Source organism: Durio zibethinus, chromosome 8 (genome assembly GCF_047325235.1).
Source record: "Durio zibethinus cultivar Kanyao isolate XHJ-2024 chromosome 8, ASM4732523v1, whole genome shotgun sequence".
Lineage (NCBI taxonomy): Eukaryota > Viridiplantae > Streptophyta > Magnoliopsida > Malvales > Malvaceae > Durio > Durio zibethinus.
In genome coordinates, this window is record NC_143169.1 from 22,900,260 (window position 1) to 22,916,549 (window position 16,290).

General features: G+C 29.5%; 2 protein-coding genes across 3 annotated transcripts; one reads left to right on the plus strand and one right to left on the minus strand.

Moving 5' to 3' along the window:
- Nucleotides 1–628: 628 nt before the first annotated feature.
- On the minus strand, nucleotides 629–3,364 carry LOC111278744 (pollen receptor-like kinase 3). The gene is made up of 2 exons (XM_022865368.2): nucleotides 1,892–3,364; nucleotides 629–1,664 (listed from the first exon to the last, which is right to left on the minus strand). Exons 1-2 carry the CDS (start codon nucleotides 3,225–3,227, stop codon nucleotides 1,009–1,011), a joined length of 1,992 nt encoding a protein of 663 aa, XP_022721103.2. The 5' UTR covers nucleotides 3,228–3,364; the 3' UTR covers nucleotides 629–1,008.
- Nucleotides 3,365–11,168: 7,804 nt separating this feature from the next.
- Nucleotides 11,169–13,623, plus strand: LOC111278585 (protein TIFY 11B-like). 2 transcript variants are annotated; one of them, XM_089764771.1, is made up of 6 exons: nucleotides 11,169–11,309; nucleotides 11,448–11,639; nucleotides 11,845–12,034; nucleotides 12,283–12,575; nucleotides 12,689–12,746; nucleotides 13,147–13,623. In XM_089764771.1, exons 2-6 carry the CDS (start codon nucleotides 11,504–11,506, stop codon nucleotides 13,283–13,285), a joined length of 816 nt encoding a protein of 271 aa, XP_089620897.1. In that variant the 5' UTR covers nucleotides 11,169–11,309; nucleotides 11,448–11,503; the 3' UTR covers nucleotides 13,286–13,623. The 2 variants fall into 2 exon arrangements, with proteins under 2 accessions (XP_089620897.1, XP_022720924.1); XM_022865189.2 differs by having other exon boundaries at nucleotides 11,202–11,639.
- Nucleotides 13,624–16,290: the final 2,667 nt, after the last annotated feature.

The window sequence follows — 16,290 nt, forward strand, 5'->3', positions numbered from 1 at the left end:
TTATGGTAAATTTATTTTTTTAACTCAAAATTTAATTAAGTTGATTCGTAATTTTACGCGAATCACTGCCGTTGTATCTAAAAAAATCATCTCTCCTCAGGGAAGTATAAACTCTATCCTAACACTTTGCCTCTCTGTATTCATTCTGGGTCCAATACCGTTCTGAGACACAATGCAGTGGGAGCAGTACTGATCACCTTACCCAAGCCATCTGCTGAAAATTCTAATTGATCTGGTTCAATGTGCAAGTATGGGAACCTGGGAAGATGTTACTAAATGAAATTTGGATTACTTACAATGTCCAAATATTTAATGTGAATTTCTAGTGCAAAGGTAGGCTTATTGTTGCATACCAGGTTCGTGCTCTGGAGTCCATAAATTGGGGTCAATTTAAACTATTCATTTTGTGAAATCTCCAGCTGTATTGAGCTATGTGAGGTAGAAACCAGTTGACTGAAATAATTAATCTGTCAATGAGTTGGAAACTTTGGAAGTCTCAAAGGGTTCTAAAATTTCCCGTCTGATGCTGATCAGTGTCACTTATTCCAAATTGTTTGTTGGAGTTTCAATAACACTAGTTTCTGCAATCCACATTTATGGTTCCTTACTTTGTTATTTAAACAATATAGAATTGCTGATAAAACATGTTTCAGGAAAGTTAAAACAAGGCAATAGGTTAAAAGAAATTGGAAAATGCTATAAGTTACATTTCAACATGTTCTTCTCACTCTTGTTTCTAACTTCAACCTAAAATTTCTACAATAGGGGCCTATAGATCATTGTAGAAGCCACTGCAACTCATTCTCCGTTTAGATTAATTATGTACAGATATGTTTCAAGATCAAAAAATCAAAACTTCTCTTTTACATATAGTTGTGCACGTGATTGCTTTGTAGCTGTCCAGGAGATGCCGAAGACAAAAGTATCAAATCACGACGCCCAGCTCCATCGTCTGACCCCTGCATGTCTCCTTGTTGCTTGCTAAACATTTCATTCTCGGAAACTAGATCAGTTACTATTTGGTGCATCTGCGAATCCATCTCGAAGAGATGGTAAGACTTGCGTCGTTCTAGTCTGAGAGTGAGACTCTATGTCTCCTTCTACTTGTATCTCCTCTATCATTCTAATGGCTTCTTTCATGTCTAATCGCTGCTCAGGATTACTTTGAGTGCAAAGTCCGCCAATATGGAGGAGCTTCTCCATGCTGCCAAGTGAATTTTGGCAGCCCGCAATCTCTGGATCAAGCAATTCAACCTGTCTCCCTTCTGAAAATGCAGATGCCACCCACTGGACTATATCAGTTCCATCTTTTCCATTGCTAAGATATTGAGAAGGGAATTTCCCTAAAAGGATCTCAAGAATGATAATTCCTAGGCAGTATACATCACTTTTAGGAGATACTGTTCCATATTGTATAGCTTCTGGGGTTTTAGAAGCAAACAGGGCTTCTACCCCATCGATGTTTACGAATGGGCAAAATCCATAGTCCGAGAGAAATGGATGATTATCAGGGCCGAGCAGAACATTGCTTGATTTGAGATTGCCATGAGGCACATCAAGAGAAGCAAGTTCAGTATGGAGATAATCTAGTCCCTTGGCAATGCCTTGCACAATCTTTAGTCTGGCAGGCCAATCAAGTTCAACATGGGATGTGCCATGCTCACCTGGAGAATTAGATTTTTTTTTTTTATCAGAATCCATGGATGCTATAGTATTGCGTGCACCAATCTTAGCATATATAGGAAAGAAAATGCTGAATGAGCTCAAAACGCCAACTGATTGGAGAGCATTTGTGCAATTATTTTGAAGCAAGAAAATAGAAAAACTATTTGAGATAAATATAAGAAACAAAGGCAAAAGATGTAAACTTCAGGGGAAGAGAATTTCATACCATGCAATTGGTAAAGCAAACTGCCTTTAGGAAGGTACTCATAGACAAAAAGTTTTTCCTCTTTCCGGTAATGGTAAGCTAAAGGTGTCAAAATGTTGGCGTGTCGTAGCTTTCCAAGCCTTTTAACCTCTGCATCGAACGCGTCTTTCCCTAATGCATTCATCTCCCTCATCCTTTTCACCACCACGGCTACTCCATTAGCCATCATGGCCTTATAAGAAGACCCCAGCGCTCCATTTCCGAGCACTTCTGCTGCTGCCTTCATCAAATCTGGCAACCTAAAAACACCCTTTTCATCATTTACCATGACTAGTTCTGCTACAGTACTAACACTGGCCTTTCCATGATTAGACCCTCTACGGCTAGAGCTTGCACTCTTTCTGCTATTTACTTCCACTTCTCTTCTAGCTGGCACCGAAACCTGCACCTCAACAGCCTCGATTGAGCTTTCCCTTCCAACCGCATTGCAGTCCTGTTGCTCATTTTTCCTACTTCTAAATGCAAAGAAGAGAACCAGTGAAAGTAGTATCAATCCTAACGCTATGATTGCAGCAATAATTTTTATGGAAACATTTTTATCATGTCGAGGATCAGTGTTGTTTGCAGTTGGCGTTGGTCCTGGAGATCCTTCAACTCCCTTGCTACAGTCAACGCTCACTTTTTCTCCGCAAAGACCTGGATTTCCCGAGAATGATTTTACATTGAATTTTGACAAACTAGAAGGAATCTCTCCTTCAAGTTCATTGTTTGATAAATTGATAGACTTCAAAGTTGGGTGATCAAAAGCAGGAATATGTCCACTAAATTGATTGCTTTCGAGATGTAAGTCAATGAGATGAGACAACCGACCCAATGAAAATGGAATGTTTCCTGTAAATTTGTTATTTGATAACCAAACTCTCTTGAGTGATTTCATTTTGGAAAAATACTCGGATGGAATTTCACCTGAAAACTGATTCCATGACAAGAATAAAGCCTTCAAAGCACCCAAACGATTGATTTCAGGAATGACGCCTGTAAAAGAATTGTTCATAACACTGAAAGAACGCAAACCTTTCATCCCAACCAGAGCATCAACATCAATATTTCCTGATAATCCCATTCCTTCAAGACGCAAACCCGTAACAATGCCATTATAACAAAGCAGTCCATTCCAAGGTCTTTCTTCATCGCAAGGGGCCGAGCTGGGCACCCAAGAATCGAGAGCACTAGCATTGGTAAAAGATTTCTTGAGCTTTAACAAGGCCTCAGAATCTGATATCGAAAATGTCAATGGTAACAGGACCAAGAAAGATGACAACAAAAGAAATGGCCTGAAAAACCAAGCCACGGCCATTACTTTAACCGGACACTGGAGGCCTCAGGGTGGTTTTTGGCAACGTATTTTTAGTAGTATGATTGTGGGGTGCTATTGTCGTGCTAATTTTTCGTATTGGCTTGGATTGTTGTTGCGTTTGGTTTGTCTGTTTTTTTTTTTTTTGAACAAGTCAAGTTTGAAAAATCCGTCATTACCGTTAACATGTATGGATTGGAATGATCATCACCTCTCAAAACTTACGCTTCAGCCTTTAATTGTGCAGCAAAATAGTGCCGACCTGACAAAAGGGTAGAATTCACATGCAGTTAAAAAACAAGAAAACAGAAAAACTACAGCATCAACAGATTCAGGGCGACAGTGGGATGCCTTCCCTTCTTTTTTTGTTTTCACTTTTCTACTCAATTTGTTTAGATTTTAAGATTCTAGGATTATCTTGGCATATTCTATTTTTTTTTTAGGCAATGTTTAAGATTCAACATTTTTTTCTTTAAATTGGTCTTATTAAAGCTAGAAATCAATATTATTTTTAATCTCGTTTATGTTAGGTAAACAAGTCTGTAGGTTTCAATTGGGCAGGAAGGTAAAAAAAAGTTGGATTTTGCCCAACATTCACAATCATTGGACCACTTTGTAGTCTGTTCAGGATGTTATTGGATTTATGACCCAACAATCAGTCTCGGGCTAGCTTTTTAAGCTTGTTTACTGGATCAAGTAAGGACTTAATTTTTTTTTTTTAAATAAGCGAAGTCGCGATTTAAAAGTTAAAAAAAAAAAAAAAGTGATGGCAGATGCAAAATTTTAAATATAAAATTTATAAATTTATAAATACTGTAATTTAAATATCAAATTTATTAAATATTATTTATAATTATATAAATTAATTGATTTAAGTTTCAACTTCGTAAATACATGCAAAATAATCAGTGAAGCTCCCATCTATAAATGCCTTTTTGGTTTTTTCTAAGAAATGAAAATAAAAAAACAAAATAAAAGAAAATTTTAATAAAAAATAAAGATAAATAATAAAAGAAAAAAGTAAAGAATCCAAAAGAAGAGATTAAAATCTAAAGACAACAAAACATGATATTTCATTTTTTTCTCTTTTTTTTTTTTTGTCTTTCATCACTGCCGACTAGGTCCAAATTTGATATATTCCGTTTTAAAATCTAACCCTTTTTTTTTTTTTGTAATTTACATGTTGAATGCATATGATTTATGGTTTTTTTTAATAATTTAACAATAAGGGATTCTTCAACTTCAAACAACCATTACTTGAAAATAACCAGTTCAAAATTTTTTTACCCTTTTTTTTTTTTTTAGTTCACTACAAGAGTCCATACGAAAAGCTGGTAAAGTTTGATCCCTGAAGCTTACTCAAACCTGACGCTTCGCCATTGTCTTAACTTGAATTGATTAATCCATAAACATTTCTTATCCTCTTTTGTTTTGTTCTAATAATTAAGTTATAAGATGAATGGTAACATTTTCCTTTCTATATTTCTCAGATTACTGGTAAAATCCATTATCGAAAATTTCTTCATCTAATTACTTGGCACTTATGGCTACAAATTTCTTATAATTAAACTAAACGAATGATAACATTTTCTTTATGCAACAAATCAACGCTGTCGAAATAAAGATTTGTTGGATTGCGCCTATTATAGGAGTTTGAAAATTTACCCTTACGATTTTATCATTAAAGAAAAAGATATCTTGATGAAAATGTAATTATTATAAAATTACAGTCTAATATTTAATTATTAGAACATTAAATTATTTTCCTCCTGACGCTAACCTTCTAATCAAAGGTGTGAATTGTGTGTTAGATGAAGAGTGATACAAAATTTCTTCATCGACATTATTATTGATGTAATGAATAAACACTATTAATGCAAAAATTGTTAAAGATATTATCTGTTACGAGAGTCAATAAAACTATAATACTTGATGGAAACCAAAGTGCAGTTCCACACCGATGCATCTCATCTGATCAAAATTCAATTCAAATCAAAGTCACCTCAGAGACTTTGATTTTTTTTTTTTTATTATTTTTTTTAATGTGATGGGAGGGGGTTCATGTTGCACTGGAGCACATGCGATACGCATTCAAAATAACGTTGCCTGACTAGCTAGCAGCTATCCGACTGCTAAAATTTAAACATTATAATATATAATATAATAATAAAAAATAAATAAAAATATATTAAAAATATATTTTATATTTTTATATCAATATAAACTATAACATAAAATTTTTATATAAAATAAATTATACATACATAAATTATTAATATTTTATTTTATGTGAGTAAACAGATGACTATACACACCAACGTAATCCTTGAATAAATATTGATAATAAAAAGAAATATAAATAAAAATAAAGTTTTCTTTTTAAATATATATATATGTACTTCTTGTTTGAATAATTAAAAATTTAAAAAAATTTAATAATTATTGTTTGAATAAAAAATAAAAAATATATTATAATAATTTTTTTAATTATAAATTTTTATTGTTTATAATTTTAGAGCACTCATAAATATAATAATTTTTTTATAAAAATAAAAAAATTTCAACTTTTTTTCTTTAATTTTTTTTAAAAATTGAGATATTAAAAAAATAAAAATTACAAATAAAAACAATAATTATTGAATTTTCACCCTTTTTTTTAATTAAAAATTTATTCAAACAAAAAAATTTTCTATTTCTATTATTTTTTTATTTTCCTTTCCTTTCCTCCCTCTCCACTCCATCCAGACATATTGTAAAAATCAACCATATGCTTTGGCACATTATTATCGTGTGATCATTCATCCTTTCCTATTTGACCGTTTCTTCGAAGGCTGAAGCCCCCTTGTCAAGTGTCATTTATCTCTTACTCTCTCCGAACCACTTAAAAAAAGGGCATAAGTGAAAAAAAAAAACTTCAATAAATATTTAATAATTATTTAAAATGTTTTTATATTTTATTACAATCAATAAAATTTTAAAATTTTTATTTTGAATCAATTAAATTCTTAAATATTTGTTTTTATCCAAATAAATTTTTATACATCTATTTTTCTCAATTAAGTAATTAATTGAATGAAACCGGTCAACTATTTTTTCTTTAATAAATATTTAAAAATTTAATTAATTATAAAAAATAATAACTTATATAATTATTGAAATTTAATTTAAATATTTTTTTGATCATTGTAAAAAAAAAAAAAAACAGTCACAGAACTCACAAAATAGCAATATCCAAAACCCAAGTTTTATAAAAGGGTAACCAAAAAATTTTTAATGCAAACAAAAGAGCCAGGTTGTTGAATTGATAAAATTGTTAATTTGTTTCTATGTAAATGATTTTAATTTCAAATTTCGCCAATAATTTCTTTTGATGCTATTCAATAATAGTAATAATTTTTTTTTTACATTTACATTTTAATCTAAGAGATGGAATACTATATTGTTTTATCCATTTTTTTACAAAAAAAAAAGCATAAATAATTTATATAATGAAAGAATTGAGGTGCTCCGTATCACTTAATTAAGCTGGAATTTTCGTAAATAATATTATTCTTTTGTATTTTATAAAATAGTAATTATGTTATTTATTTAAAAAATAATTGATAAAGTATTTTATTTTATTAGGCTAAAGCAATTTTTAAGGAAGTAATAAATTATAAAAAACCAAAATTTTGATATAAAATCTCTATTATTATAATTAATTAATTATCATTTGATCAAAACCTCGTTCATCAATATATGATATTCATTTAAAACGATAATTTGGGTGAGTCAAGATTTACAAGAAACATTGGATGTGATAAGCCTCGAAGAAGTAAAGGGTTTTTCTTAAATTTAATGTTTATCAAAATTTAAATTCAAATTTTTTAATTTTATAATCATATTTCAATATTATGATCTAATCATTTTATAATGTAGCTTTCGATCCAAAATTTTCCTGAGTTTTCAACTAAATATGTATTCTTTCAATTTTATTATTTTTTTTGTAACAAATACCGAGTGGTACAACTAAAACAAAGGAAAACATGTTGCAACAAGGACTTTGTGCTTTTGTCTCAACTATGAATCAGACTTGAGATATAAATGGATTAGATCGATATAAATTTTTATTTGGTTTAATTTTTTAAATTTATAATTTATTTAATTTGATTTATATTAAAATATTTTTAATATTAAATTTGATCTAATTTGTATATTTATAAAACGTAATTAATTTAATTTGACTTAAAATTAATTTAATAACTTTAATTTAACATGATATCATAAAATATTAATTTTTAAGCATAAATTATATTTTAATTATATATAAATATAAAATTTTAAATTAATATCTTAAATAAATTATTAAATAATAATTTAAAACATATATATAAATAAAAAAATTAAATAAATAATAAAAAATATTTTTATATATATTCAAATCTCGTAAGACAATATCACTTAAAATTCGACTTAAACTCAAATCTATCTTTAAAAAGAATTTAATGTTATCCAGCTCCATATTCAGTTTTAAAAAAATTATATTTCATTAAATTAAGTAAATTAAAATTTATTAAATACGAATTATTTTATAGATTTGACAGTCGAGAAATTAGAGAAATTTTATGGGTCCTCTCTTTGGAAACGAATATTTTTCATTGAGTTTTCTTTTTTATTTCAAAGAAAATATATATGCTCTGTTGAAACGTCTTTTCTTGGTCCCTTCTGTTTGTTTTAAATTAAGAAATTTACAATTGATTTTTGCCTCATTCTCTCACCGTATTACAATCACATTCTGACCTACCTAATTCTATTTTTAAAGGTTTTTGGTTTGGAAACAACTCTTCATTGCCAATCTGCAATCCCGTCCACATTTGACCTGGATTCCTCCATTTTATTAGCGATTATATTAAATATAATAATTATATTATAATTTATTAATTTAAAATTATATAAAATTTATCAAAGTATTATATAAAATTCATATCTATAAGTAATAAATTTTTACATAGTTTTTTTTATTATAATTAAATAATTATAAAATTATAGGTGAAATACTCTTTTTTTTTATCACAATTAAAAAATAAAATTTTCCTCTCTTGTTTAGGTATAGTGGACATACCAAACATGTAAATTGGCTACAAGGAATCTCTAAGAAATAAATTTTAGTTGTGTGCTCCAAATTGATAAAACAAATCAATGATATGTAAAACACGAAACTTTAAATCTTAATAATTAATTAAAAAAATAATATGTGCCTATCTTTACTATTTATATTATTACATATTAGTTTACATATGCAATTGTATAAACTATTTTTTTTGTTCAAAATTGTTGAAATTTAATTAATTTTTATAAACTCACAACATGAAATAAATTAACAATTTAGTTAGATATACATAAATGTAGATTATATATGATAATAGTAAGTACTATCTTATTAAGAATTGAGTTATTTATTGATAAAATATTAAAATTTTAATTTAATGATGAATTAAAACTATATAAAAATATTATCTTATTATTATCTAAAAAAAGAAAAAAATTATATTGAACAAATAGTCTCTAGTTTTTTGAATCGAGATATAAGATTATTTGATAATTTAAAATATGATATAATGATATAAAATAAAAATAATTTAAAAAATTTAAATTTTAAAAAATTTAAATTTTTAATAATAATTATACATAAATTTAATAAAATCAAAAAAATATATTTCGTTTTTTCGTCTTAATAAAAATTATGTGATAAAATTATGATATAAAATATTATAAAAATATATAAATTTTAATATTTTAGGGTAAGTAAATGTGCGAATCTCTACATATCTAAATGATAATTTTTATCACGTGCTGTATTACGCTCTGCAGAAAACAAGTAACGTAAGAAATTAATACCCGTGGGGCCCACGTGGCTGTCTGCCTCCGTCGACACTTGACTCCACCAAACAAATTACTGTCAAAAAAGTGCCTTACTCCGTCCGTGTCTTGCGAAGTCACCAGTAGGCACCCCTAATTGCTTGTAATTACCAAAGTACCCTTTCATTTATAAACATATAGTATATTTATTTATTAATTAATAACGTATCTACTTTAATCTTCTTAGTCACAAAAATATCATGCTTCGAAAAATAAATAATTAACAATCAAATTTTAAATCTCATGATTCATCTCTCTCTCTCTCTATATATATATATAAAGAAATTTCATGTAATGTCTAAAAGGAAGAAAGGTTTAATTATTTTCCCAATTTATTAATATGAAATATTTTTTTCATAAAATTATTATGAAGCAAAATTTGGGTCATTCTTACAACTAGTTGGGATAAAACGACCTAAGTTGTACCTAAAAAAAATTATATTGTTGATTATCTCTTAATTAAATTAATATGTTATTAAAATTTATATTTAAAAATTATGAATTTAAGAGAGTTTGGATACGACCTTTTCAATTAGGTATATAATAAGACAATGAAGTTTAAGAATAAGTTAGAAATTTCATAAAATAAAAAAGGACATATGTTCGGTTTTATTTAAATTTTTATCAATTTAATAGTTTTCATTTTCAATAAAAAAATATAAATTTTATTGAAAGAACTCTACCTAAAATTTTGTCTCCCTTCCGCCATCAGTTTCCTTTATTGAATGTAGAAGCTAGAAGATGTCTTTAAATTCCCATCCTAATTTGCATTATAAGTCAAAATTTTGAATCGTCTGGTTTTTTTTTTTTTTTTTTTTTTTCTCGTGTTCAACATTTCCACCAACCACTTTGTAAATGTTCTCCAAGATTAAGCCAATTTTTAATGGGATTTCCTAGTTTTTTTTTTAATTTTTTTACAAAACACACTATAATCCAATAATAAAAAAAGAGATTATAAATTTTAATATTTGAATTATGAAAATCATATCTTATAAAAATGATTGTATAAATCAACAAAATTAAATTTTAAATTCAATACATATTAAAAGTTTTTGCTAGAGCCTAAAAGCATAATAAATTTTCTATTTAAATTTAAGATTTAAAAGTTTTGAATTTAGTTTTTTTAACCCAAAATATATATGTTTATTAAGTCAAATGTTCATGTGCAGCGTAGTTACACAAAAACAATTATTCAATGAACCAAAGTGTATTTCAAGGTAATATAAAAAAAAAAAAGAGTTTTTTTTTTTTTTCTTTTTAAGATTCAAATCCCACGTATCCTAGTCATGAAAGAATAACTAAACTCTAATATGATTATGTATTAATATCCATAATCATGTTGCTTCTCTTCCCCACCCATTTGTAAAAAAAAAAAAAAAAAAAAGGTTTAAAGGGAAAATATTTAAGGTAAAGAGGTTGGATGTCATTTTTATTAGTACTCTTTTTAGACAGGTTAAATGTTTTAACATTTGTATGAAGGACGAAAAAAATGTGAGATTATTCCATGCAGAAATGGATCATAATTCTAACTTTATTCATAAAAATGTTAACCTTATAAACAAAATTAATCTTTTTTTTTTTAAATCACAATTTAGTGATAGAAAAATGATGGTAAGTATGGTGATTTAAATCTCATTCATGTTATTTGTCATTTTAAAAATAATTACATAAATTAATTAAATTTAAATTTAAATTTACTAGAATTGAATGCATAAATGCAAAATCTCAAATATGGCAACTCATTTAAAAGAGCACATTAAATTTAATCATATTCTAATACACATGATAAGACCCGAATTTAATGTTTTTCCTTCTTGGCATGAAAAATGTGACCAAAAACCTTGACAACCCGAAACCATTTGACTTGGACCACAGAATTTGCTGTTCTTCCCTTATTTATGAATTTTAAGGTTTGTTGAGCAGAAGACTTGGTCCACATAACCACAGCCGAAGGGCAGCCATGGAAAAAAAGTGAGGTGGGCAATTGCAAGGAAAGATCCAACATGACTGTTCTTGCTCCTCCACTACTGTCTTCAGGATTATTATACTAGAAGTAGTTTCTCTCCCTTCAACTTTTTTCCTAATGCGAAAAAAACGTGCTTTAAATAAAATAATTAATTATTTTTGTAATAATTCCGTAAAGAAACCAGAACAGCTCAGAGTTAATCAGGTTCAGAGACCGTGGTGGTATTTGGAGAAACCTGCTTTCCCCTTATAATCTTTCCTATATCATCCTCTATCACTCTCAAAGTGACAAAAAACTTAGATAAGACCCTGAAACTTGATGTTTCACTAGATTTTATCTTTGACTGTTGCTTCATTCAGCTTTTGCAGGAAACTTGAGAGATTTCAGACAACAAGAGAAGAAAAAAAAGGAAGCAATGTCCAGTTCAGGCCAAAAGTCCGGTAAGGCTCCTGACAGAGCAAGTTTTGTCAACCTACTCAGCCAGTACTTGAAAGAAAAAAGAAATCTTGGAGATATCAGCGTTGGAATGACTTCAAAAACTGAAGCTAAAGGTACCCGTTCGCTTTCTTAATTTCTAGGCTTCTGTATTAGTTGCCTGAAGAAAGGATTGTAGTAAAATTCTGAGCTTTAATTTGGCTTTTGTCGGAGGTGATGAGCATGAAGATTTTCTTTTTCCTGTGGATGCTATTGGAAAGAAAAGTTCTTGGATTTACGAAAAAGAAGGTGCTTTATATTCTTTGTTTGTTGATGTTGCAGGGCTTGAAACTTTCAGGCAAAAAGCAACGGCAATGAACTTTTTGCCCAATATGGATAATTCTTTTCAGAGTTCAAGACCAAATATTGTGGCATCAACATCAAATGTGAAATCATCTGATTTCTTTCCAGGGATTGGCAGTTTTGGTTCCTCCAGTTACAAGCAAGATATCACTAACAAGACAGATATCAGGTATGCATCTTATAATTCATTAATATCACAGGATATTCAGGTGCCCCTCATATTGATCTTTTACATACCCAATCTTTTAAAAATGTTTTACTGTGTTTCACTATTTTTACTAAAATTGGAAGCAATATGTTTTTAAAGATTTTTTATCAATTTTCTCTCCAGTTTTTCCATTCCCAATGTTCATTCTTCACTTGTCTGAAATTGTTTAAAAAACATATATACTGAGAATATTGTTTTTGTTGGTTTAGAAAACCAACAATGGTGGAACCAAAGAATTCCCAGCTGACCATATTTTTCGGCGGCCAAGTGCTAGTATATAATGACTTTCCAGCAGACAAGCTCAAGGAGATCACGGCCATAGCTAGCCAAGTATGCCCAAGAGCATGTAATGGTGTTGTTTCTGGCATGGAAAAAGTAAATTCTAACATACACAAAATTGATTCTAGCAATTCTGATATTCCTGACCTGAACATAGCCTCCACTACCGCAAATAGCCCTGCTCAAGATCCTTCCGTTGAGCGGCGTCAATATGGTGGTTCAGGTAATTAATATGTGGCCTTGAACCAAATCGTGGAAGTTGCTGTTGAAAATATTGAAAGCTTTTAACCATTAAAGACCAATTCTAATTTGTTTGCATTTCTTGGTTCTCTACAGATTTGCGAATTGCAAGAAGAAATTCACTTCACAAGTTCTTCGAGAAGAGAAAAGATAGGTACGAAAGTTTTTCCAGCATTAGAAAATTTTTTTAAGCTAAGCTTCACAGAAACATGTTTAGTTTCCCCAGTTCCTCGGAAACTGTAGTAGATTCAGGATTTTTTTTCCAAGGTGTCCGCTTAATATATATGAAACTGTGGACGAATTTATTAATTTTATCAAAGGAAACAAAACCAATGCCCTTATATTGCTGACTTTTTTTCTCGACTACAAAAGGAGAGATTAACGATTTATATTTTTCCTTTGATCCATCAAACACCAGATATAGGCTTTATAAAAATTGAATTTAGGATCTAGATAGCCTATCCTTCTCGGTTGTTGTTGGAACGCTGGATCAAGGGCCTGGGTGCAGATTTAATCTTGTTCTTCTCTAAATTGATCCTTGGCTTCGTTTTCAGGGCAGCCGCAAGAGCACCATACCAAGTTAACAACCTACGAGGATCGCCTACTCCACCTAAACTTGATAAAAGCAAGTCATCTCATGAGGAAGGCCAATCATCAAAAGAAGCACCAAGAGATCTTGATCTCAAGTTATAATCATAATGGTTCCTTCATTATGATGCAACTTAGGATACCCTTGTAATGCAGGCTTAAGGATTTTAACTATTGTTGTTAGGCATTTTATACTTCAATATCAATATATATCTGCTACAATTAAATTGAAATATGAACTCAGGAACTTAGTTCAGGTAGCTCATACAATGGCATTTAACAAATTTAGAGTTCAAATTTCAACATTTGTAATATTTTCTTCAATTGCCGGACTGGAGCTTCTTTTGTAAAAAAAAAAAAAAAATTTGAGATCTTGTAACTTTTTTCATGTAAGTTTGATCCATTGAGCGTAAAAACTGTTTTCTATCTTCTTCTTGATGAAACTATGTTGTTGATTTGTTATCTTTGGCAAGTAGGGAAGCAGGCAGACAGCAAATTACTTCATTAAATGGTTTAAAATTGATGAATCGGGTAAGGGATTGAGTGTTCAACTTCTATTATCAGAAGAGTAGACGAATCTGTCTTGATTTAATAGAAAAAGGAAATTCTACAGCAACAGCAAGAACCAAGCTAGGCAATTCCGTTGAGTATGTGAAATACTCAAATCAGAATCGAATGGGTCAATTGTGTTAGGATCAAAGCAGCTCTCATACAAGTTATTATGTTAAAAAAACCACAATTCAATTAAATATTTTAAAGAAACTAAATTAAACTAATCAATTTATTATTCAAAAAATAATAATTTTACATTATTTAATCCAATTGATCGATATTTACAAATAAAAAAAAAGATTTATTAATTATAAAAAATTATAAATATATCATATCATATCAATCATTATTCATTAGTAATATCGATAGATTTTTTTTAATTTTTTTTTAATTTTATAAAATATTTAATTCAAATAAACAGATACATACGTAACACATTATATTTATGTAAATTTTTTTATTGTACATTTAAATATATATACTTATAAAAATATTTTTAATTTCTTTTAATCTTACGAGATGTTTATCTCATAAAATTTTATATATTTTTTTTTCATATCTAAACAATATATAATCAATTTTAAACGAATCGTAGTTATTTTCAACAAATCAAACGGTGTTGGATTCCATTTTCTTGTCTTATGTTTTTGGTAACAATTTTGGGTGACCAGTGACTGTCGGTAATAACTTTAGACCACCAGCTCCCCTTGTATGAAGCCAGAAAATTTGATTTTGACTGGCCATTAGAGGAAAGGGAATGTGATAGAGACTATATAATACAACAATCTACTTCGATTTGATTCCTTTCGGACTTTTTGCTCCCTAGATGCCAAAACAATTAAACATGGGATATTTCTGATCCAATCTTCGAGCTCTCTCTCTCAGTAGTCAAAGACGATGGCTTGCCCAAGTTAACAGGAAACCCCCTATCATAGGGCTTGAACCAGTGAACCTCATAGGCTTTTCCTGTCCCTTTCCTGCCACTTTTTCGTCATGGAAGTTAGGTGAAAGCTCACATTTTGCACGCTTAAGCTTTGTTCAAATTCAGAAATGGCTTGACAACAGTCTTTATTCCTATAATGCTACGCTATTACTAGCAGATTTTTGATTTGATCAAGAAATTATTGTTAGATTAAAAGCTTTTAATCCAATCACACATAGTAAAAAAAAATCAAATAATAAATCAAATACACAAGAAATAATAATTTAACGTGATTCGATTCAACTGATTTACATTCACGGATGAAAAATAAGATCCATTAGTTATAGAAAATTACAAACATACATCAAATCATTAACCTCACTCAACAATCAATACTCATAAGATACTCTCATTCTCTTATAGTCTTATGGAGTATTCTAAACCCAAACAAACATAAACTCAAACTCTTTCCTGTCCAGTGAACCTCATAGGCTTTTCCTGTCTTTTTCCTGCCACTTTTTCGTCATGAAAGTTAGGTGAAAGCTCACATTTTGCACGCTCAAGCTTTGTTCAAATTCAGAAATGGCTTGACAACAGTCTTTATTCCTATAATGCTACGCTATTACTAGCAGATCTTTGATTTGATCAAGAAATTACTGTTGGATTAAAAGCCTCCAATCCAATCACACATAGCGAAAAAAAAATCAAACAATAAATTAAATACATAAGAGACAATAATTTAACGTGGTTCAATCCAATTAACTTACATCTACGGATGAAAAATAAGATCCACTAGTTATAGAGAATTACAAACATACATCAAATCATTAACCTCACTCAACAATCAATACTCATAAGATACTCTCATTCTCCTATAGTCTTATAGAGTATTCTAAACTCAAACAAACATAAACCCAAACTCTTTCCTGTCCAGTGAACCTCATAGGCTTTTCCTGTCTCTTTCCTGCCACTTTTTCGTCATGGAAGTTAGGTGAAAACTCACATTTTGCACGCTCAAGCTTTGTTCAAATTCAGAAATGGCTTGACAACAGTCTTTATTCCTATAATGCTATGCTATTACTAGCAGATCTTTGATTTGATCGAGGAATTACTGTTGGATTAAAAGCCTCTAATCCAATCACACACAGCGAAAAAAAATCAAACAATAAATCAAACACACAAGAGACAATAATTTAACGTGGTTCAATCCAACTGACTTACATCCACGAATGAAAAACAAGATCCACTAGTTATAGAGAATTATAAACATACATCAAATCATCAACCTCACTCAACAATCAATACTCATAAAATACTCTCATTCTCCTATAGTCTTATGGAGTATTCTAAACCCAAACAAACATAAATCCAAACTCTTGTGCACCCTTTCAATATAACCAAACACATGCTCATATGCTCCCATACATCATACCTATGTGGACCCTCTAGTCTCTTCTAGTCCACTCACAAACAAACATACATACCCATAAGATGTAGAGCCTCAATACTCCTATCAGTTGTCTATCCCATAAAACCTTACAACTCTCTTACATCTTTTTCTCATACCTAACCCTGTAGAGACTTCACCTATTTATAACTATATAAATTTGCCCATTAAGAATCTCTTTCCTCTTAG